This window comes from Haliotis rufescens, unplaced genomic scaffold, assembly GCF_023055435.1.
Source record: "Haliotis rufescens isolate VD_foot unplaced genomic scaffold, xgHalRufe1.0.p SCAF_2, whole genome shotgun sequence".
Taxonomy (NCBI): domain Eukaryota; kingdom Metazoa; phylum Mollusca; class Gastropoda; order Lepetellida; family Haliotidae; genus Haliotis; species Haliotis rufescens.
The window spans coordinates 65,670,198-65,696,202 of NW_025963890.1; the positions used below are offsets into that span (position 1 = coordinate 65,670,198).

The 26,005-nt window shown below is 41.6% G+C and overlaps 1 protein-coding gene across 4 annotated transcripts; it reads right to left on the bottom strand.

The window, feature by feature from the left end:
* Nucleotides 1-4,111: 4,111 nt before the first annotated feature.
* Nucleotides 4,112-26,005, bottom strand: LOC124134530 (FGGY carbohydrate kinase domain-containing protein-like). 4 transcript variants are annotated; one of them, XM_048400398.1, is made up of 16 exons: nucleotides 25,902-26,005; nucleotides 22,938-23,127; nucleotides 22,187-22,304; nucleotides 21,802-21,953; nucleotides 19,834-19,922; nucleotides 19,453-19,580; nucleotides 18,196-18,324; nucleotides 14,201-14,298; nucleotides 13,993-14,100; nucleotides 11,350-11,411; nucleotides 9,606-9,762; nucleotides 9,088-9,162; nucleotides 8,207-8,327; nucleotides 6,602-6,696; nucleotides 5,910-5,971; nucleotides 4,112-4,731 (listed from the first exon to the last, which is right to left on the bottom strand). In XM_048400398.1, the coding sequence occupies exons 2-16, from the start codon at nucleotides 23,112-23,114 to the stop codon at nucleotides 4,653-4,655; spliced, it is 1,650 nt and encodes a 549-aa protein (XP_048256355.1). In that variant the 5' UTR covers nucleotides 23,115-23,127; nucleotides 25,902-26,005; the 3' UTR covers nucleotides 4,112-4,652. The 4 variants fall into 4 exon arrangements, with proteins under 4 accessions (XP_048256355.1, XP_048256353.1, XP_048256354.1 ...); XM_048400396.1 differs by having other exon boundaries at nucleotides 22,938-23,134; XM_048400397.1 differs by having other exon boundaries at nucleotides 25,858-26,005.

Genomic DNA, 26,005 nt, shown 5'->3' on the forward strand with positions numbered 1-26,005 from the left:
CAATACTTTTATCCAAATGGAGTAAAATTATATTTTAGGTGTTTTTTATATATATATTTTAGGTGTAATTTGGTCTGTAATTGATTGGTAGTCAGGATATGGCTGAAATATTGCCGACGTGACTATAAATCTTAACTCACTCACTGAAATTGTTTGAATATACATGTTTGTAGGTAAAGTGAGTTTATCATTAAATATTTGTCAAAAAGGACATGGCATGGGAGTTACTCGCCCTTGACTGGTCACTATCTTGGGAACGTAGCACCTGAAATATGGTATAGAAACCATGTTGGCAGGAGCAAGGACCTTGTGTTGGGTAGTTCATCTTTGGCCATTTAATTGTTCCAACCAATCATTAAGTTTATCATCAATCAATATTTTGTATAGGTTACATAAATTGTATCTGCTTTAATCATGATTTCAAATCTTTATTCTTTCAAACTGGAAATGTCTGAATAGTTGCATGTACATTATGATGGCGGTAATGTAATATATTCGTGAGTTGAACATTTCCTGTAAACATTGATGGTCGATATCATATGTGTCAACAACTGATTATCAACACTATCAGACAGAACAGTTTTCTCCCAAGCTCTCTGAACAGATTCGGGGGCACGGGTGGCCCAGTCTAAGGCACCGCGATTCGCTGTGCAGAGTTGCGTCCCTTGGACACGCCAGAAACCTATGATTGTGGGTTCGAATCTCGGTTCGCCCCGATTATGTTTCTAGGGTTGTCAGCACCATACCCGTGCTCGTGGGTTTCACCGAAGTGGTAAACGCCTGAGGCCTGCATCACTTCGGGCTTTCCTCCCACATTAAGCTGACACGTCGTGATATAACTGGAATACTGTTAAAAGCGGCGTTAAACCCAAATCACTAACTCACTCACTCTGAAAAGATTCTTCTGATTCTACTGAATATGGGAGAGGACATGTCTCCACGCAAAACACTTTTATTGGATTAATGTAGTCGAGGGTTTCAATGTTTCATGCTAAGCTGTATACAAGTTTCTTGTAGAATTCATTCAAACAGTCATTGAACATACTAATAACTGGTACAAGTGAAAATTTGAAACACCACTGTTCAAAAGGGAGGAGACATATGAGTTGAGACGTTAGATTGAAGAATAACCTGTATTTCAGAACATTTATAACATTATGAATGTCAAGTCTTAGATTAAATGGAACATGATTATGAGAACCTTTCTGAGCATGCAGAGTGTATCTGGTGAAGACTGCATGCCTTGGAACGCTCTCATGTCGGCTGTAACGAGGTGTGTGGATGGAAGCCATAGTGGGGTCACAATGTGACTGGATTCGCTAAAACAAGCAGATGATGTTCATTGTTCTGCAGATTGGATTTTGTTACATACTTGTACATAAACACAGTCATTACGAAATAAATGTAGTTGTATATTAATACACTGTGCTTGTTTGTTTTGATTGATACTTAAATGCTGAACCAAAGTGGGATGATTACTGTGAAGTTTGTGTTTGAGATTATCTGCAGGCTGGGTTCATATTGTCAACACTGTCACAGGTGTTTAACACCGCACTCAGCAATATTCCAACTAAATGATGGAGGTCTAGTTAATTATTGAGTCTGGATCAGATAATCCAGTGATTGACATAATCAGCATCGATCTACACAATTGGGATACGATGACATGCATCAACCAAGTCAGCGAGTCTGACCACCCGATCCCATGCTATTTGTGAATGCATTTAGAGATGGCGAAGTAGCCAGAGGTTAAAGTCTTTTGTTTTCAATTCCTACGTGTGGACAATGTGTGAAGCTCAATTCTTCCTCAACCGATCTTGTTGGTAAATTGCTAAGACTGCTCACTCAATGCATTTCCAAGCCTCCTATGACAGCCAGGAGGTCATTGACAGTTGCATTGGGACCCAAACAGAACAGCATGTTCTCTAAAGGCATGAACTTTTGGAATTCATTTATGCAACATCAATCTTTCCTAAGCAAACTGGAAACGTACTTGGTGCCTCAGGTCAGATTTAAGTCATCTAAGGGTCACCATTCCTTGTAAAGAGTTGCACCCCTTTGTCACACCAGGATCCACCCATCATGAGTTAGAGTCCCATCACACTGATCGGGATCCTTTGTCAACAACATACCCATCACTTTCACCCACCTTTCATTCTCGTCATTTTCATTTTTAACCACTAACAAACAGTTTAAATCTGACTTTCTAGGAACAACACACAACTTGCCAGTAGTGGTGAAACGATACATATCACGATACGCATACATGTATTTACATAAAATTGCGTAGAAACTTCTTGACTATAAATATTTCAGAGCAGGTACAAAAGGTAAAGCTAGCTGTAGTCACATGTTCGTAGCGGCTGTTTTTAGTAGTGAACTTAAAACGCTAATTACACTCATCTCAAGATATGTCACAAAACTGCTTTCTCATTAAACGAGTAGTAAGTAATTTATCCCAGCAAGTATATCGTCTTGTATCAATACAGAAAAAAAACACGTATCATATCGTATTGTCCCATGAAACTTCATGATGTACAAAAATCTATTATTTCACCCCTTCTTGCCAGTAAATAAAGATATTGCTGTTTCTTCTGCTTTGTAATCATGATATAAAATGTGGCAAGAGTCTAGAATATCTTGTTTGAAGGTATACTTAAAACATAACAAAGTCAAATACATGGTTGGACTGAGCGCAGATTTTCAGATATGTGGAAACTTATCAATAAAGAAGCAAGGTTAGTATATTGGTAACAAGACAGAAGCACATGGACAAGAGGGTGGCTCACCTCCTTGACATCACTTCGACACAGCATCATAGCTGGATTCAAGTCGTACAGCAGATGGAGGTGCATTTCTACCCTGAAATAGGCCGCCCACAGATTCCGACCCGCCATAGTCCTACCTATATAGCCTGAGTCGGGCTGAATTAACAACATCAAATTACACGGGATATGTAATGTATGTTTCATAGTGATTATCATGATGCAGTCCTCAGGAGTGAGTGAGTGAGTGAATGTTTGAATGCAGTGTGGAATGTTCCAGCTAATCAATTTGCAATTCTTTTGAGAAAAGATGAAATATGATTTTGTTTTGTTTGTTTAAAACCACACTCAACAATATACCAGCTAAACGAGAGAGATCTGTAAATAATCAAACCTGGACAGGACAATCAAATGATTGACTTCATGAGCATCAATCTACACAAAAGGGATACGTTGACATGCATCACATCAATCAAGTCAGGGAGCCTGACCACCCAATCCCTTTAGTTGCCTCTTACGACAAGCATGGGGTGTTGAAGCCCAATTCTCACCCTGATCTTCAGAGTGGTAGATGAAATGTGAACACAGAACAAAACTATAACCTCACCGAGGTCAAGATACTTTTTTAAGTGTGTATTTTGTCGACATTTATACATGGCAATGTCAATCTTGTGATATGATGATTCAATGTGAGAATTCATGAAACATTATGATATACATAAATATAATATTCTTCTTAACAACTGGTGTAAGGTCAATTTCAACAACTAGTAACATCTACCAATCAGATATGAGTAAAACTGGTTATTCCCCATTCAGAATTAACATCCACATCGTAATGATGCCCAACACCTCTGTTCACAATGGAACCATTACCAGCTTCCAATAATACACAAAACAGGGAAGGCTGACAAATTTGTTGATCCTTCGATACTGAAAATTATTTATCCCTGATCTTGCAACACAGTGTTAAACCATAACCAATCTCATTAAAATCAGATCTTAGTTCTTGCTACCGCTAAACAAAGATCTGAGGACATACCATTACGGATCACGTCAGACCGACCTTGCGCGAACTTTGACCGACCAATGGAATGACCAATCAGAAGACAGTTTTCTCGTGCTTTACGGCACTAATTTCAAATTGGCGACAACGCTTCGAAACATATTTTGACAAATTCTCGACTAAAAATTTGAAACCTGAACAAAAGAACATTCTGGAATGGCTAATAGATGGTCTAGAGTGTATGGATTTGGTCGTTAAACCCGTAACTATCGTTCGGAATTCCCCGTGTTAAAGTTCTCGTGGTTGCATGATTAGAAATCACATTCCGACGGTCACTTTCATGATCTGGTAAGCGACGCTCTGATTGGGCGGATGAAAAGTCGTTCTGACGTGATCCCTAATGGGATGTCCTCAGATCTTTGTTAAGCAGTAGCAAGAACTGAGGTCTGATTTCAATGAGATTGAACTATAACAAAATCACATTCAGCTCTCTTTTGTGTTAATTAGATTGAACCACAACAAAATCACATTCAGCTCTCTTTTGTGTTAATTTTTAGCTTATTCAAGTCATACCTCGGCATGCAACACCTTGAATGGATAAACCCATTTTCTTCCCTGCCACGACTATATTACAATAATTCAAATTATTGATTCCAGCAATACATAAGAAAGAGATATAGCTCTGATTATGAATACATTCTCGCCGATGGCTCCTGAGTCCACCTGGGATAAATCATGGACATTAATCTCTTCAGGTTCCTCTCGAATCATGTCCAGAAAACGTACAGGCTTCACCAGCCTACGGAGCATCTGCTGCCAGAACTCTGTGTGTGGAACAATCTGTTTTTCTGCTCATGTTCCTCCATGCTCACTCTTCTCCTTCACTGGGTCATGATCTGTGTGTATTCCTGCTGGTGTTCTAACATCTTCAAGTACACCTGGTACTTCTTGTCATGATACCTACAATCACATGATGTCATTTGTGTCACCAGAACACCATGTCCAGATACCTAGTTAGAGCATGTGCCCAGCAACCTATGCTTGTCGTACAAATAGACTTAATCAGGTGGTCAGACTTTTATTTGCTTGATTGCATCTTAACATACCCATATGGCAAGGGATGTTGTTCATGATGTCAGTCACTGGTTTGTCTATCCCAGACTCGATTTTATATCATCTTCCTGAGGCAGGGAAGTTAACTGATAGTAAAAGTCCAGTTTCCACCCTTGCCAAAATAGTCTGGAATTTCTGGGCTTGATTGTAGTGCCACATGTGAGTTATGTCCCTTCTATGACCCTCCTATTGAACAATCAGATTCCACCACTCATATCACTTCCATTTGTGACAAAACAAACAAAATGGTGACGCCCAGTCAATCTGATCGATGACCAAGATCTAAATTGTAATCAAATGGGTCTTACAGTGCATCAAATAAGGTGAGCACCTTCAATAAGAACATGAAACGTTTTGGAAAATATCTGTTGACACCCAGTTGGTGATACACATCATTGCAAATCCTGCACTCGACTGAAATCTGCACGTTGAAATCCATGTTGTTTAAGAACCGGATGTCGATTTTGTAACGCGTTTTGATTGGACTATGCATAGACTCGTTAGTCCAGCCAAAATATAACTTCATAATTCCAGCCTAGTTCGCAAGGGTGAAAACTTGACTTTTATAGTCAGTTACTCTCTTGCCTCGGGAAGATGAATATATACAAGCCATCATCACATTGGTGGACAACTGCTGAGTGAGGAGGTAAACAACAAACTAACAAAACTGGAACAAATACCAACAGTGAAAGCTCAATTCCAGAAACTCAATACATCGTCTAAGGCTGTGTGAATGTGCAGCCCTGACCGAGGCCTTATCAACACTCTTGTCTTATCACTGCATTCCCTTGTCTCAAACTACAGAAGCCTCGATTTATTAAGAATGGCTTGAATTAACATTGTTACACTGTAGCATGCTAATAGAAAGTTGCACCAAAAACTGTTCAATGCAAATACACGTCATGAAATTATATCTGTGTACTCCTGAGTATTGGACAAGCTGCTAAGCTAATACAGCAACTTACTGTGGAATATTATCTAACAAGGCAACTTACTGATGAATATTATCTAACAAGGCAACTTACTGACGAACATTCTGGTCTGGCATCACAACTGAACCCTTGCCTCCCATCTTTCCCATTGCATCCTGAAAATAACATTTACTATGAGAATAAATGATTCTTCACAAAAAGGATCGACTATTTGATATTCTGAGGACAAGGGTGGGGGGTGAGAGCTGTTATTTTAAAATTAATTTTAAAAAAAAACTGTCCCTGAAAATCCTTGAAAAAATGAGTGGACCTTGACAGTCAGATGTGAGTGGACCCTGATAGATGTGAGTGGACCATGACAGATGTGGGTGGACCCTGCCAGTCAGATGTGAGTGGACCCTGTCAGTCAGATGTGAGTGGACCCTGCCAGTCAGATGTGAGTGGACCCTGTCAGTCAGATGTGAGTGGACCCTGACAGTCAGATGTGAGTAGACCCTGACAGTCAGATGTAAGTGGACCATGACAATCAGATGTGAGTGGACCCTGACAGTCAGATGTGAGTGGACCCTGCCAGGCAGATGTGAGTGGACCCTGTCAGTCAGATGTGAGTGGACCCTGCCAGTCAGATGTGAGTGGACCCTGTCAGTCAGATGTGAGTGGACCCTGACAGTCAGATGTGAGTGGACCCTGACAGTCAGATGTGAGTGGACCATGACAATCAGATGTGAGTGGACCCTGACAGTCAGATGTGGGTGGACCCTGGCAGTCAGATGAGGAGTATGTACCTGGATGCTGGTGTAGTCCCCGGAAGCCCTGGCCCCCAATATGGCCGACCCCAGTAACACAGACTCCGTGTTGTCAGGCAGCACAACCGTCATGTCTGGAAGGAGGAGTAGATACAGTGTCACATCCAGGGCAATAGTTTAGAAGATCATACATGCAACAAACACAACATTAATATCCCTATTTGTGTTTGTAGAGAAAAGACATGTGCCATCTGAACCTGAGGTTACTCCCAAATTTCAAAATGTCACAACAGCTATCTATATGTGACACAGAAGTTGATAGAAATGTCTAACTTGAGCTATCTTAGTGTTTCTTCAATGTTCTTGTTGTTTGTTTCATTGTTTGTTGTTTAACGCTGTACTCAGCAATCTTCCAGCTACATGACTCTGGCCTGTAAGTAATAGTGTCTGGATCAGACAATCCAGTGATCGACATCATGCACACCGATCTACACATTTGAGATATGACATGCATTAACCAAGTCAGTTAGTCTGACCACCCAATCCCTTTAGTCGCCTCATACGACAAGCATGGATTGTGGAAGACTAATTTAAACCCACATGTTCACGAGGGTCAATGCTCATGACCGTGGTGTTTTACTACTACCGTATTCGACGTAATAAGTGCCCAGGGCGCTCTCAAAATTAGACATAGGGGGCTCTTATTGGAATATTACTTTAGTGAAAAAAACAGAGTTGAAAGATAAATATCGTGGTTTATGCTGACAGCCTGAAATGTTTATATATGACAGACATATTTTTCCAGAATTTAATTGCCCATAATTAAGTATGCACATAACACATGAGTGCGTGTTATACGCGAATAAATAAGTCTTGTGTACATTGATTAATCGGAAGGGGTGCTAATTGGGATTGTTCACTGGCCAATATATTAGCAAATATCGCTGTGGGCGCTTATTACATCGAATACGGTAAACACTTCTCAGTTCAGGTTTTCACTTCGGGAGCCGAACGCCTCCGTGGTCTAGTGGTAGAGCGTCCGCCCGGAGAGTGGAAGGTTCGGGGGGTGGTCCCCGGCGGCGTCATACCAAAAGAGGTTAAAAGATGGTACTTGTTGTTACCCTGACTGGCGCTCGGCATTAAGGGGCTAAAACAGGACTGGTCGGCTCGGAGTCAGTATACTGTGTCTGAGTGGGGTATTCATGTTAAACTGCACTGCGGCATGTATCTCAGTGGGCTAGCACTATAAATCGGCATCAGTCCAGACTAGTACAAGCAGCCAAACACACACACACACATGCATGCACGTCCCTATATAAGTGCAATAATCTTGGACGCGACGTTAAATCCAATTTCACCTCACCTCACCAGAGCCTGTGTTATTACCCCAAGTCATCAGACAAATCTCTGCTGGCATTATCATGTGAACAAATATACCATTTTCTCATTTTTCTCGCAATAATAACACAGTTATTTCTACAACACCAAAATTACTTGATCAAAACTGCATCAAATTCATAAAAACACACAACTCACATCATAACAGGCCATTATGCCTGCTCGAATTTGACTGCAATTGACCCTCACTAAAATGTAAGCTACCCAGGAAAGAGGACTAGGGTATGAAACAGAGCGGGTACATACTGAGTATGTCCGCTGTGGTTGTGACAAACAGATGGTTGTTCCTGAGCCCCCCACACAGATACACCAGGGAGATGCTGTGACCGCTTCTGTTCATCTCGGAGATGATGTTTCGGGTGCCATACTGTAACCATGACAACCATACGTCAAAGGTGAACGTTGCATGTGTCGGGTGCCGTAGTGTAACCAAGGCAACCATATGTCTTACAGTGAATGTTACATGTGTCGGGTGCCATACTGTAACCATGACAACCATACGTCAAAGAGTGAATGTTGCATGTGTCGGGTGCCGTATTGTAACCAAGGCAACCATATGTCTTACAGTGAATGTTACATGTGTCTGGTGCTGTACTGTAACCATGGCAACCATATGTCATACCTTGAATGTTACATGTCTTGGGTGCCGTACTGTAACCATATATCACAAAGGGAATGTTACATGTGTTGGGTGCTGTTTTGTAACCATGGCAACCATACATCAAACAGTGAATGCTACATGTTTTGGGCGCCATACTGTAACCATACATAACAAAGGGAATGTTACGTGTGTTGGGTGCTGTTCTGTAGCCATGGCAACCATACAGTGAATGTTACATGCACATTAAACAGTGATTGTAACAGTGTCAGGTGCCATACTGTAACCATGGCAACCATACATAAAAAAGGGAATGTTACATGCGTCGAGTGCCATACTATAACCATGGTAACCAGACATCAAAAAGGAAATGCTACATGTGTCAGGTACCGTTCTGTAACCATGGAAACAATACATCAAGAAGGGAATGTTACATGACCATACATGATACTGAGAATGTTATGCACTGAGTGCCATATTAAATTCATGCAACCATGTATGGTGCCATACTGAGGTACTGGAGACGTACTGTGAGTGCTTGGAGTGTAGCTAGGTAGATGAGAGCCAGGTTATCCACGCCAGATGACAGCGTCAACCCACACACCTGGCGCAAATGACAAGGAACTGGTTGTATCAAACTTTAATGATGCATTAATGTGTCATTAAACCTTCATTAACTGATGTATCATTAAATCCAATTGTACCAACATTTTAATGACATCGTGCTGTCATTAGCGCGTCATTAACTTAATGAAGGGTCTTTGGCATCATTAGCGTGTCATTTAAAACAAACATGGCTGTGAACATATTGTCTGAACGCTTAGGACGCACAAGACCCTATTTTTAGAAAATGAACTCAGCACCACAAATCTATGATTCCAAAAAGACCAATTCTAGGATATCAAATACCTACATGGAAACATATGTTTTCATCAACAAACAAAGACAATCGAACAAAAGTTTTAAATACAATTTTTGGAAAAATGGTGGCAACAAAATGCCCCAGAATCCACTGGAAAGATCATCAAAAGAAAGATATGAACTTACCATTCCTTTCAGAGTCGGGTCTGCAATAGGTGAGCGGTTACCGTGGAAATCTGGCCACATGTGAAGGTCAGACGTGAGTTGAGCAACAGATTGTCTCCCCTTGTCACCACTCATCACCTCTATGTGGCTATTGAGGAAGCCATGTATGTGGACACCTCTGTAAATCGATAGGAAGACATCAATAAATAATGTGAACACATACAAAGTTTTCAACATATTTTCTCAGATTACAATATCAGGTTTGCATTTGTTTTTGCATGTCTATTTTTTGGTACATGTTCAAAAAGGGAAACTCAGTTTATTCACAAAATCATAATACACTGAGGTTATCATAGTACACTGAGGTTATCATAGTACACTGAGGTTATCATAATACACTGAGGTTATCATAGTACACTGAGGTTATCATAGTACACTAGGTTCGTCATAATACACTGAGGTTATCATAATACACTGATGTTATCATAATACACTAGGTTATAATACACTGAGGTTATCATAATACACTAGGTTCATCATAATACACTGAGGTTATCATAATACACTGAGGTTATCAATACACTAGGTTATAATACACTGATGTTATCATAATACACTGAGGTTATCATAGTACACTAGGTTCGTCATAATACACTGAGGTTATCATAGTACACTGAGGTTATCATAGTACACTAGGTTCGTCATAATACACTGAGGTTATCATAATACACTGATGTTATCATAATACACTAGGTTATAATACACTGAGGTTATCATAATACACTAGGTTCATCATAATACACTGAGGTTATCATAATACACTGAGGTTATCATAATACACTAGGTTATAATACACTGATGTTATCATAATACACTAGGTTCATCATAATACACTGAGGTTATCATAATACACTGAGGTTATCATAATACACTGAGGTTATAATACACTGAGGTTATCATAGTACACTAGGTTCATCATAATACACTGAGGTTATCATAATACACTGAGGTTATCATAATACACTGAGGTTATCATAGTACACTAGGTTCATCATAATACACTGAGGTTATCATAATACACTGAGGTTATCATAATACACTGAGGTTATCATAGTACACTAGGTTCATCATAATACACTGAGGTTATCATAATACACTGAGGTTATCATAATACACTGAGGTTATAATACACTGGGGTTATCATAGTACACTAGGATCATCATAATACACAGAGGTTATCATAATACACCGAGGTTATCAGTACACTAGGTTCATCATAATACACTGAGGTTATCATAATACACTGAGGTTATCATAATACACTGAGGTTATCATAATACACTGAGGTTATCATAATACACCGAGGTTATCATAGTACACTAGGATCATCATAATACACAGAGGTTATCATAATACACCGAGGTTATCATAGTACACTAGGTTCGTCACAATACACTGAGGTTATCATAGTACACTAGGTTTGTCATAAAACACCAAGGTTATCATAATACACCAAGGTTATCATAATACACTAGGTTCGTCATAATACACTGAGGTTGGTCACAATAGACTGAGGTTATCATAGTACACTAGGTTCGTCATAACACACAGAGGTTATCATAATACACCGAGGTTATCATAATACACTAGGTTCATCATAATACACTGATTGTTCAGGGAATAAATACAGCCCTTACAAGACTGTGATCATTCTATATTAATATTAAATAATCTTGAAGTGAAGAATGAAGAAATGTGACATGACTTTGTATTTGCCTGTGAGAGTGCCTCCTGGTACGCTGGGTGAGTCTCAATCACAAAGTCTATCTGCAAGAGAACACAGTGGCCTCACAACACTATCCTCACCGTGATCACATGGAGACGATGCTCAACAATCTGGTGCATTCTAGACATTGTAGTTATGACAAACGTAGACTGAAATTAATTTAAAATATGTATGTGTATATGCATACATCAAGAAAAGTGACCAATAGAAAAAGAAACCGGGTGTGCATTTACTAGAATCTAACTTGGCAGGACTTCCATTAACATCTCCATGCATATGTAGTGACTTACTCAGTCAGTGTGAATCATTCAGCACTGTACTCTTAACTCAGAAACTTTGTTTACCTGAACTAAACTCTAGTTTATCCAGTGTTTACCTATTAGCTTTCCCATGGCCCTCTGCTCACCCTCGTTTAACCAGTGTTTACCTACTAGCTCTCCCATGGCAGTCTTACCACCCTCGTTTATCCAGTGTTTACTAACTAGCTTGCCTGTGGCACTCTTCCCACCCTTGTTTATCCAGTGTTTACCTAATAGCTTCCCAGTGGCACTCTATCCAACCTCGTTTATCCAGTGTCTACCTACTAGCTTGCCCATGGTGTTCTACCCAGCCTTCTTTAACCAGTGTTTACCTACTAGCTTTTCTATGGCACTCTATCCACCCTCGTTTATCCAGTGTTCACCTACTAGCTTGCCTGTGGCACTCTACCCATCCTCGTTTATCCAGTGTTTACTAACTAGCTTTCCCATGGCAGTCTTTCCACCCTCGATTATCCAGTGTTTACTAACTAGCTTGCCTGTGGCACTCTACCCATCCTTGTTTATCCAGTGTTTACCTACTAGCTTGCCTGTGGCACTCTGTCCACCCTCGTTTAACCAGTGTTTACCTACTAGCTATCACATGGCAGTCTTTCCACCCTCGTTTATCCAGTGTTTACTAACTAGCTTGCCTGTGGCACTCTTCCCACCCTTGTTTATCCAGTGTTTACCTAATAGCTTCCCAGTGGCACTCTATCCAACCTCGTTTATCCAGTGTCTACCTACTAGCTTGCCCATGGTGTTCTACCCAGCCTTCTTTAACCAGTGTTACCTACTAGCTTTTCTATGGCACTCTATCCACCCTCGTTTATCCAGTGTTCACCTACTAGCTTGCCTGTGGCACTCTATCCACCCTCGTTTATCCAGTGTTCACCTACTAGCTTGCCTGTGGCACTCTACCCATCCTCGTTTATCCAGTGTTTACCTACTAGCTTTCCCATGGCAGTCTTTCCACCCTCGTTTATCCAGTGTTTACTAACTAGCTTGCCTGTGGCACTCTACCCATCCTTGTCTATCCAGTGTTTACCTACTAGCTTGCCTGTGGCGCTCTACCCATCCTTGTCTATCCAGTGTTTACCTACTAGCTTGCCTGTGGCACTCTGTCCACCCTCGTTTAACCAGTGTTTACCTACTAGCTTTCCAATGGCAGTCTTTCCACCCTCGTTTATCGAGTGTTTACTAACTAGCTTGCCTGTGGCACTCTTCCCACCCTTGTTTATCCAGTATTTACTAACTAGCTTCCCAGTGGCACTCTATCCAACCTCGTTTATCCAGTGTCTACCTACTAGGTTGCCCATGGTGTTCTACCCAGCCTTCTTTAACCAGTGTTACCTACTAGCTTTTCTATGGCACTCTATCCACCCTCGTTTATCCAGTGTTCACCTACTAGCTTGCCTGTGGCACTCTGTCCACCCTCGTTTAACCAGTATTTACCTACTAGCTTTCCCATGGCAGTCTTTCCACCCTCGTTTATCCAGTGTTTACTAACTAGCTTGCCTGTGGCACTCTACCCATCCTTGTCTATCCAGTGTTTACCTACTAGCTTGCCTGTGGCACTCTATCCACCCTCGTTTATCCAGTGTTCACCTACTAGCTTGCCTGTGGCACTCTACCCTTCCTCGTTTATCCAGTGTTTACCTACTAGCTTTCCCATGGCAGTCTTTCCACCCTCGTTTATCCAGTGTTTACTAACTAGCTTGCCTGTGGCACTCTACCCATCCTTGTCTATCCAGTATTTACTAACTAGCTTGCCTGTGGCACTCTACCCATCCTTGTCCATCCAGTGTTTACCTACTAGCTTGCCTGTGGCACTCTGTCCACCCTCGTTTAACCAGTATTTACCTACTAGCTTTCCCATGGCAGTCTTTCCACCCTCGTTTATCCAGTGTTTACTAACTAGCTTGCCTGTGGCACTCTACCCATCCTTGTCTATCCAGTGTTTACTAACTAGCTTGCCTGTGGCACTCTACCCATCCTTGTCTATCCAGTGTTTACCTACTAGCTTGCCTGTGGCACTCTACCCATCCTTGTCTATCCAGTGTTTACCTACTAGCTTGCCTGTGGCACTCTGTCCACCCTCGTTTAACCAGTGTTTACCTACTAGCTTGCCTGTGGCACTCTGTCCACCCTCGTTTAACCAGTGTTTACCTATTAGCTTTCTCATGGTACTCTACCCATCCTTGTTTATCAAGTGTTTACTAACTAGCTTGCCTGTGGCACTCTGTCTACCCTCGTTTAACCAGTGTTTACCTATTAGCTTTCTCATGGTACTCTACCCATCCTTGTTTATCAAGTGTTTACCTACTAGCTTGCCTGTGGCACTCTGTCCACCCTCGTTTAACCAGTGTTCAGGCAACATGGCAGAATAGTAAGGCCCCCACACTCCACCAACAAATGTGGCTGACTTGCTGATCTGAAACAGAAAATATGAAATTAAACATGGAAATACAAAACATATCTGTGCGTGCATGCATGTGTGCAGTTTAAAGATTTTTCTCCGAGTGAAGACTCACGGCCATATGACATGAGGATGTACCGCAGATAAGGACCAGTCGACCGGTTACAGGCGGTAGGGGGCTGCTGAGATTGGCAGGGACACACCCGAGACAACCTGCAGAGTGAGTGAGTGAAAAGGATGTTACATGATGGGCAAACTTGTTTCACAAAGAAATATTGCACAACAAAACTAATTACAGTATGTAAACAATCCCGACCTCATCTGAACCTGAAACGATCCCCACATGTCCTAATATTATGTGTAATTGAACAATAATTGCTTCTTGCCATTCAGAAGGGAATTCCCCTCAGTTATGTAGTGAATTGAACAAAACAATCAAATAAAGAACAAGAATATTGTCTGAACATTTAAATAAGCCTCTAAGATATTGCTGGACTCATTCCTAGACCAAAGGGAAAGCTTCGTTGGACACTGTATGTCAGGCATGTTTGATAATCATAATCATCAAACCGTTTGATTGGTTAGGAGCTGCTTTCTCCGATTCTTTTTCTAAATTAACTATTTGAATAAACCTCTAGAGACCACATAATAAAGACACTGCATGTACAAAGAGAGTATATTACATAGACTACGGTAGGTGTCCTTTTCTGCATGCTCCTCCTGCATGTACAACTTGGAGAGAATGTATTATGTAGACTACGGTAAGTGTCTCTTCCTTCCTACTCCCCCTGCATGTACAAAGAGAATGTATTATGTAGACTACGGTAAGTGTCTCTTCCTACCTACTCCCCCTGCATGTACAAAGAGAATGTATTACATAGACTACGGTAAGTGTCTCTTCCTACCTACTCCCCCTGCATGTACAAAGAGAATGTATTACATAGACTACGGTAAGTGTCTCTTCCTACCTACTCCCCCTGCATGTACAAAGAGAATGTATTATGTAGACTACGGTAAGTGTCTCTTCCTACCTACTCCCCCTGCATGTACAAAGAGAATGTATTACATAGACTACGGTAAGTGTCACTTCCTACCTACTTCCCCTGCATGTACAAAGAGAATGTATTATGTAGACTACGGTAAGTGTCACTTCCTACCTACTCCCCCTGCATGTACAAAGAGAATGTATTATGTAGACTACGGTAAGTGTCTCTTCCTACCTACTCCCCCTGCATGTACAAAGAGAATGTATTACATAGACTACGGTAAGTGTCTCTTCCTACCTACTCCCCCTGCATGTACAAAGAGAATGTATTACATAGACTACGGTTAGTGTCTCTTCCTACCTACTCCCCCTGCATGTACAAAGAGAATGTATTATGTAGGCTACGGTAAGTGTCTCTTCCTACCTACTCCCCCTGCATGTACAAAGAGAATGTATTATGTAGACTACGGTAAGTGTCTCTTCCTACCTACTCCCCCTGCATGTACAAAGAGAATGTATTACATAGACTACGGTAAGTGTCTCTTCCTACCTACTCCCCCTGCATGTACAAAGAGAATGTATTATGTAGACTACGGTAAGTGTCTCTTCCTACCTACTCCCCCTGCATGTACAAAGAGAATGTATTACATAGACGACGGTAAGTGTCTCTTCCTACCTACTCCCCCTGCATGTACAAAGAGAATGTATTATGTAGACTACGGTAAGTGTCTCTTCCTACCTACTCCCCCTGCATGTACAAAGAGAATGTATTACATAGACTACGGTAAGTGTCTCTTCCTACCTACTCCCCCTGCATGTACAAAGAGAATGTATTACAGACTACGGTAAGTGTCACTTCCTACCTACTCCCCCTGCATGTACAAAGAGAATGTATTATGTAGACTACGGTAAGTGTCTCTTCCTACCTACTCCCCCTGCATGTACAAAGAGAATGTATTATGTAGACTACGGTAAGTGTCTCTTCCTACCTACTCCCCCTGCATGTACAAAGAGAATGTATTATGTAGACTACGGTAAGTGTCTCTTCCTACCTACTCCCCCTGCATGTACAAAGAGAATGTATTACATAGACGACGGTAAGTGTCTCTTCCTACCTACTCCCCCTGCATGTACAAAGAGAATGTATTATGTAGACTACGGTAAGTGTCTCTTCCTACCTACTCCCCCTGCATGTACAAAGAGAATGTATTACATAGACTACGGTAAGTGTCTCTTCCTACCTACTCCCCCTGCATGTACAAAGAGAATGTATTACAGACTACGGTAAGTGTCACTTCCTACCTACTCCCCCTGCATGTACAAAGAGAATGTATTATGTAGACTACGGTAAGTGTCTCTTCCTACCTACTCCCCCTGCATGTACAAAGAGAATGTATTACATAGACTACGGTAAGTGTCTCTTCCTACCTACTCCCCCTGCATGTACAAAGAGAATGTATTACATAGACTACGGTAAGTGTCTCTTCCTACCTACTCCACCTGCATGTACAAAGAGAATGTATTATGTAGTGTACGGTAAGTGTCTCTTCCTACCTACTCCCCCTGCATGTACAAAGAGAATGTATTATGTAGACTACGGTAAGTGTCTCTTCCTACCTACTCCCCCTGCATGTACAAAGAGAGTGTATTATGTAGACTACGGTAAGTGTCTCTTCCTACCTACTCCCCCTGCATGTACAAAGAGAATGTATTACATAGACTACGGTAAGTGTCTCTTCCTACCTACTCCCCCTGCATGTACAAAGAGAATGTATTATGTAGACTACGGTAAGTGTCTCTTCCTACCTACTCCCCCTGCATGTACAAAGAGAATGTATTATGTAGGCTACGGTAAGTGTCTCTTCCTACCTACTCCCCCTGCATGTACAAAGAGAATGTATTATGTAGACTACGGTAAGTGTCTCTTCCTACCTACTCCCCCTGCATGTACAAAGAGAATGTATTACATAGACTACGGTAAGTGTCTCTTCCTACCTACTCCCCCTGCATGTACAAAGAGAATGTATTATGTAGACTACGGTAAGTGTCTCTTCCTACCTACTCCCCCTGCATGTACAAAGAGAATGTATTACATAGACGACGGTAAGTGTCTCTTCCTACCTACTCCCCCTGCATGTACAAAGAGAATGTATTATGTAGACTACGGTAAGTGTCTCTTCCTACCTACTCCCCCTGCATGTACAAAGAGAATGTATTATGTAGACTACGGTAAGTGTCACTTCCTACCTACTCCCCCTGCATGTACAAAGAGAATGTATTACATAGACGACGGTAAGTGTCTCTTCCTACCTACTCCCCCTGCATGTACAAAGAGAATGTATTACATAGACTACGGTAAGTGTCTCTTCCTACCTACTTCCCCTGCATGTACAAAGAGAATGTATTACATAGACTACGGTAGTGTCTCTTCCTACCTACTCCCCCTGCATGTACAAAGAGAATGTATTACATAGACTACGGTAAGTGTCACTTCCTACCTACTCCCCCTGCATGTACAAAGAGAATGTATTACATAGACTACGGTAAGTGTCACTTCCTACCTACTCCCCCTGCATGTACAAAGAGAATGTATTACATAGACTACGGTAAGTGTCACTTCCTACCTACTCCCCCTGCATGTACAAAGAGAATGTATTATGTAGACTACGGTAAGTGTCTCTTCCTACCTACTCCCCCTGCATGTACAAAGAGAATGTATTACATAGACTACGGTAAGTGTCTCTTCCTACCTACTCCCCCTGCATGTACAAAGAGAATGTATTACAGACTACGGTAAGTGTCTCTTCCTACCTACTTCCCCTGCATGTACAAAGAGAATGTATTACATAGACTACGGTAGTGTCTCTTCCTACCTACTCCCCCTGCATGTACAAAGAGAATGTATTACATAGACTACGGTAAGTGTCACTTCCTACCTACTCCCCCTGCATGTACAAAGAGAATGTATTACATAGACTACGGTAAGTGTCACTTCCTACCTACTCCCCCTGCATGTACAAAGAGAATGTATTATGTAGACTACCGTAAGTGTCTCTTCCTACCTACTCCCCCTGCATGTACAAAGAGAATGTATTACATAGACTACGGTAAGTGTCACTTCCTACCTACTCCCCCTGCATGTGCATCGATGAGGGCTGTTCCTACTGGGGTTCCTGGTTTCAAACCCAGCTCTTCTGCTGCCTCCGGGGTTAATCCTGTCCCACAAGCCTCTCCTGGCGCTCGCACATCACTTCCTGTGTACAGAAACAGTAATGTTGTTCATCATGCCTGAAGACAACAATATTTAGGTGAAGCCTAAGTCAAAATTACTATAATGTGAAAAACAACTCCAATATCTATGGCGATACATCTTCATAACTTTGCAAACATATATTCAGTATTAGAGATGGACATGCATCATGTTTGAAATGAAAGATCACGGAGAATTAGGCATAATATTCTTGACTACTAACATAGGTACTGAAACAACAAAAACTATATTTTAACTTTATCAAAAATGCTACACTCTCAGTCATAATCAAGATATCATGTGAAATATTTTTTTCTGGTTCTATATATACTGAACATAGATCTTTCATAAGATTTCTAAAATTTACTCAATTTCAATATGATGATTATAATATAAGTTTTTAATAAACAGAGGGCTTGAAGTGAAAAGTGATAAAACATCCAAACAATATCTATTTTCTGAAAACAATTCAAAGATCAAAGTTGTTCCTGGCATAAGGGACAATAAAATGTCCCAGCCAACCCAAACTTTTGTTTCACAAAGAGCACACATAAAAATAAATACACTGAACCAAACTCTGCTAATGTCACAGTACCTTTTCAACACAGTTGCAGGTTTGATACAAAAGCCCACGTTCACACCTTTTTTGAAACTTAGAGCAATCAAAACAACAGCATTTGGTGTATTAGGCCCTTGGTACAACAACCTGATAATTATATTGTGAGTGCCCGGCCCTAAGGAAGACTGGCATACCAGAAGCAACAAATCTGGGGCTGGGGAGTTTGGAGGGGCCAAGATGGATAGAACCAAGGAGCAAGAAGACTCGTCTGAAGTGGAACACTGGTCTAAAGCAAACAACCTATGTACATATACGAAATGTGTACAAAAGCTGAAACCTCTGTACATATACAAAATGTGTACAAAAGCTGAAAACCTCTGTACATATACGAAATGTGTACAAAAGCTGAAAACCTCTGTACATATACAAAATGTGTACAAATGCTGAAAACCTCTGTACATATACGAAATGTGTACAAATGCTGAAAACCTCTGTACATATACGAAATGTGTACAAAAGCTGAAAACCTCTGTACATATACGAAATGTGTACAAATGCAGAAAACCTCTGTACCTATTTTGCTGTAGTTATCATGCATGAGGTCTTCCAGGCCGATGTTCTTGAAGAAGTCTCCGCTCCATCCGGACTCGGTCTCCGTCCCGGCCACATACCCCCACTTACACACCAGCGTGCACAGCGACCTGGGCATACCAGGAGATAAAGAACAGATGATTGGGGTGTTTACACTGGGTAATATTCAGGGATGGTGGAGGAATGTAGAGCATGTACTATGCACCAGGGTAATTTTTGTTGTTTGTTTGCTGTTTAACGCTGCACTCAGCAATATTCCAGCTATATGACATCGGTCTGTACATAATGGAGTCAGGACCAGACAATCACAATCCACACTTGTCAGTTATTGTCATGTTGTTGCAGGCAGAAAGTGAGTCTCACCTGGACACAGAGTGGGTGGCCCTCCATGTGAGGAAGTCCGGCAGATCAAAGAAGTGTGCGGAATGGTTCCAACACTCGTCCTTCAGGTTCTGCAGGACAGTAAAAGCAACTGATAAGGACTGCTCCAACAACAACATTTGCATCTGATTTTGGTGCCACAACTCAGTCAAACATAAATCTAAATTCTTCAGAATGTAGTTTCTGTAAAGATGCAGGGAACTGGAGCTACAGTGGGGAACAATCCAGTCATGGTTAGTACAACATACTTTAGGGCCTTCGTGATCCAGTGGCATCAGGAGCCACAATTTGCTTTTGGAAAATTACGCCCATATTTGTGGCAGTTGAGTCACGCCGATATTTGTGGCAGTTGAGTCACACCGATATTTGTGGCAGTTGAGTCACACCGATATTTGTGGCAGTTGAGTCACGCCCATATTAGTGGCAGTTGAGTCACGCCCATACTTGTGGCAGGGGAGTCACGCCCATATTTGTTACAGGGGTGTCACACCCATATTTGTTGTAGTTGAGTCACGCCCATATTTGTAGCAGGGGAGTCATGCCCATATTTGTGGTAGTTGTATCACGCCCATATTATTGGCAGGGGAGTCATGTCCATATTTGTAGCAGGGGAGTCACGCCCATATTTGTGGTAGTTGAATCCTGCCCATATTAGTGGCAGGGGAGTCACACCCATATTTGTAGCAGGGGAGTCACGACCATATTTGTGGAAGGGGGGGTCATGCCCATATTTGTGGATGGGGGGGTCATGCCCATATTTGTGGAAGGGGAGTCACACCCATATTTGTGGAAGGGGGGTCATGCCCATATTTGTGGCAGTTGAGTCACGCCCATATTTGTGGCAGATGTGTCACGCCCGTATTTGTAGCAGGGGTGTCATGCCCATATTTGTTACAGGGGTGTCACGCCCATATTTGTGGTAGTTGAATCCTGCCCATATTAGTGGCAGGGGAGTCATGTCCATATTTGTAGCAGGGGAGTCATGCCCATATTTGTGGAAGGGGGGTCATGCCCATATTTGTAGCAGGGTAGTCATGCCCATATTTATGGAAGTGGAGTCATGCCCATATCTGTGGCAGGGGAATTATGCCCATATTTGTGGCAGGAGAGTCACGCCCATATTTGCGACAAGGTCACCTCATCATGGGCTTGAATCCCAGACATTCACAGATTATCATCCTCAGTGTGTCAGGTCCAACATGATAAATGTCAGGGGGGTCATGCCCATATTTGTTACAGGGGTGTCACGCCCATATTTGTGGTAGTTGAATCCTGCCCATATTAGTGGCAGGGGAGTCATGTCCATATTTGTAGCAGGGGAGTCATGCCCATATTTGTGGAAGGGGGGTCATGCCCATATTTGTAGCAGGGTAGTCATGCCCATATTTGTGGAAGGGGAGTCACAACCATATTTGTGACAGTTAAGTCACGCCCATATTTGTAACAGGGAAGCCACACCCATATTTGTGGAAGGGGAGCCACGTCCATATTTGTGGTAGTTGTATCACGCCCATATTAGTGGCAGGGGAGTAATGTCCATATCAGTAGCAGGGGAGTCATGCCCATATTTGTAACAGGGTAGTCATGTCCATATTTGTAGCAGGGGAGTCATGCCCATATTTATGGAAGTGGAGTCATGCCCATATCTGTGGCAGGGGAGTCATGTCCATATTTATGGAAGTGGAGTCATACCCATATTTGTGACAGGGGAATTATGCCCATATTTGTGGCAGGAGAGTCACGCCCATATTTGCGACAAGGTCACCTCATCATGGGCTTGAATCCCAGACATTCACAGATTATCATCCTCAGTGTGTCAGGTCCAACATGATAAATGTCAACAACCTGCATCACATTGGGCTGTCCCCACACATCAAGCTGACAGCTGTTATATACCTGAAATAGGCTTCAAGTTGGCATTAAACCTCCTACAAGGTACTCTCCTCCCACCTGTTTCAGCCAGCAGAGTTTCGGCATCTGCATCTCCAGGGACATCCTGCCCCCCACGTACTGCAGCACCGGGCTCCCCGTCTGGTTGATGGCGTGGGCCTGGGTCGCAGCCCGGTGGTCCATCCACAGGATCACGTTACATTCAGGGCGCCCTGTCAACAAGGAAACAGCGGACACTCAGTACTTCGCACTGACCAGATGTTCTACAGGGAGATATCATTCAACTCAATCAACTGTCTATACAATCTACCTGTTTGGTGGTAGGGATAGTTAGTCTGCAGGAAGATATCATTCTACTGTTTATACAATCTTCCTGTTTGGTGGTAGGTATAGTTAGTCTACAGGAACATATCATTCTACTGTCCATATTCCATGTATACTTTACCTGTTTGACTGACAGACACAGGCTTGAAGTTTTTGTCAAGGACAACTAGAGAGCAGGTTCCATCAAAGCCCACTCCTTTCACCTGGTCCCTGTCCACACCAGACGTCTCCAGCACATTCTAGAACAGGAGACACTATAGCTACAGGGCGGACACACTCACCCAGCTACGTAACCTTAACATTTGCAGGGATGTATCTAGACTTGCTGAGGGGCTGATATTTGGCCCCAAGTCTGCAGTAAATGACAGTAAAATTTCCAAAATTGAATGATATATTTCCCAATTCCTCAGATTTTATGCAAATAAGAACATTAAAAAAATCCAATTTTGAAAAATATTATATTTTTCCAATCTGCCTGCCATGGGCACTTAGTTTGGAATCATGGATAAATACCTGATTTGAGAACACTAAACTTAACATTTGAAACCTTATACTAGACAGTTCGTTCATCACCCAGAGAGTCCAAGTTCACCACATGGGTGAAGCCACTATCTTATACTAGACAGTTCGTTCATTACCCAGAAAGTCCAAGTTCACCACATGGGTGAAGCCCATGCACCCCCCCTCCCCACCCCCCACCCCCCCAAAAAGGGATATTGCTGGATCATAATTGCTAAAAGCCATATTCACTCAGTCCCAAATCTGATTAAGGACATGAAATCTACATGGCTCCACATTAAAAAACATGTACATGATTTTAATAATAGATATAGACTATGTCAAAAGTCACGAAAACTACAGAAATGAAGTACTTTGACTGTAGTTGTGACAGCAGACCAGATGTTGTCTGAGGACTGCTCATAGTGATCGGTGACAGGGTTCCAGGTCGTGATCTCAGCCACCGAAGTTGCCACCAGCTCTCCTGCTTCCGACACAATGGCCGCCCGCACACTTCCTGTACCAACGTCTATTCCGATGTAGTGCCGCATTGCCCTGCACAGCCTGAAAACTGAGGGTGAGTCACTCTGAACACTGATATTACAGCAGGCCCAGATAATGTGGAGAGAAGTCAAAAGGGATGCAGGGTGTAAAAAACTGAAATGGGGTTTTACGTTGCATCCAAGATTATTGCTTCCATATTGTGATTTGCATGTATGCGTGTGTGTTGGTGGAGCCTTTCATACTAGTCCTGACTAATGCCGGTTTCAAAATGCCTTTCCATGCCACATACATGGATACCCATTCAACAAATTACACTAACTCCGAGCAGACCAGTCCTTGTTCATCCCCTTAATGATGACGATGAGGCAAGGTAACAACAAGTACCATCTTTTAATGCCCCCCCCACCTGGTAGATGCTCTATCCACTGGCCCACAGAGGGTGTCAACTAATGCTGGTGATTGATAGACTAAGGACCACATATGACTGTGGCCTTATACCACTGGGCCAACCAGACCCCAATTAGTATGAAATTCTCTATATGTAAAATAATTATTTTCATCCGTACCCAACATTTTTTATCTAAAAGTCCAGCTGGGTCCACTTGCTCAAATAGATCTTAGCACTACAACAATCTTAACTCCAATACCTTAACATAGACTTCCAATAGGTGTAGCACTAAGACCACTTTGTGCAAGTAGGCCCATAAATGAAATTGTTATCTGAATTTGTTTCTAGTGTGAACTGTATTAGCTATAGGGAAACAACAAGTTTGAAAGTATTAAAATATGGATCGACTTTTTTGTCGCGGATTCACAATTTGCTTATTATGGACCATAATTTTGTCTGCTTCGACTTGCATTTGGCGCTGTTCTCGCTGCACTGCGCGAAGCAAAGCCTATCGGAGGATTGAAGAAGGATATCTATATAACAAAAGGTATACTATAATGAGCTACAGCCAAACTGACTGGTTTTGTTATTGATTAATCCATACACGACTTGAAAAATTCAAGCTATCCGTCAACATTATATTATGTACAATAAAAAACTACATGGTATCCCTTCAGAGAACACAGGTAAACAAACAGGTGATAACAAACTTAGTCAATTAAAATGTGAAATTTTAGGTAAATTATGACCAGAACGATGATTTCTGCTAGGCATTGTTTTATAAGCAGAATAATGATTACTGTGTGTATTTTCTCATAAACTAAGCAAGAAATAGCAATCAGCTGTACGCACATTTTCTACCAATCTAGCAGTGATTCAGTTAAAAAATATCCAGACAAACTTCTAAATAAATTTGACGCAATGATCGGATGGATTGTATCTGAAACTGGTGATATCAACTGATATTAACTGCTGGATATGTTTTGCATATGGAACAATTTGATCAGTCACCAGTGAGACCTCTCACATTCTTGTTACGGCAAATAAATGAAAACAAAATGTAAATATCGCAACTATAGCCATCAAAAGTTATATGAAAATATTAGGCAGTTACCTGTTTGAGGAATGTATCCATCAATAACCATATAAAGGACCAATATCCCATTCAGATAAAGCTGTACAAAAAAACTTGTTCAATGTCATGTCTTTGAAACAATGTAATATTTTAAGAAATAGAGCTTTTGGGGATATTATAACCTGCCTTCACCTCTCAACTGATTGCATAAGTTTGTTTCTGGTTTTTCACATACCGTATTCGACGTAATAAGCGCCCTGCTCTAATAAGCGCCCATGGCAACATTTGCTAAGATATTGGCTAGTGAACAATCCCAATTAGCACCCCTTCCGATTGATCAATGTACACAAGACTTATTGAATTCTGGAAAAATATATCTGTCATACATAAACATTTCAGGCTGTCAGCATAAACCACGAAATTTATCTTTCAACTCTGTTTTTTTCACCAAAATAACATTCTTATAAGAGCCCCCTATTTCTAATTTTGAGAGCGCCCTGGGCGCTTATTACGTCGAATACAGTAGGTGTCACATGTCTCCCTGGTCAGGTGAGATAGCAAACGTAACAACTGTGTTCATTACGTCCACGGTTCTTAAAAAAAATCCATTGAGTTATATAATAAATGTGCAATCAATTAACATATTATTGGTTGATCCTTAGAAGTATGTTGCTTTAACATAGGCACTTCATGCCCAGATATGGCTGTAATCCGTCTGCTGTAGTAAACCTACATACATATAAACAATTACTTTTGACAAGTCCACTGTGCAAGATAACAGTCATTAATCAATAAATGTATTATCAGTTAATCCTTTGATTAATGTTATTTTTGCAACTCAACTGCCATTACTCTCTTGCTGTGCTGCCATGTGCATATTACATAACATGTAAGACATTTCACATCAGACTTGGAATTATGACCTAATCTTAGATTGAATAAGTACCCTTGACACAAGAAATGCCAAATGCGAATAACTGACTGATACATATTATTGACACCCTCAGAGGCAGGGGTGAACGTTATTGGTTGGTTGGTTGTTTAATGCCGCACTCAGCAATATTGCAGCTATATGACGGTGGTCTGTAAATAATCGAGTCTGGACCAGACAATCCAGTGATTATTATCATGAGCATCGATCCACGCAATTGGGATCGATGACATGCATCAACCAAGTCAGCGAGCCAGTGACATGGCGTTTGATGGAGGTGTTGTGACCAAAACAGTGAACTTTTACATTTTATCAATGTCATGGGTGGTACATGTAAAATTAGCTCATAGGGAACCACCCTACATCCTTTTTATGGCAGAAACGCTCGTGCCTCACCAGGTCACGTGGTGTTGACTTGCGGTCTGAAGCGGAATACTTACAACCTAACAAATCCTACCAACTGACACTCGTGTCAAAAGCCAGACAGGCGACTATGGGACTGTAACATGTGATGCACTTCACAAAAACACAATATTCTAGTAAA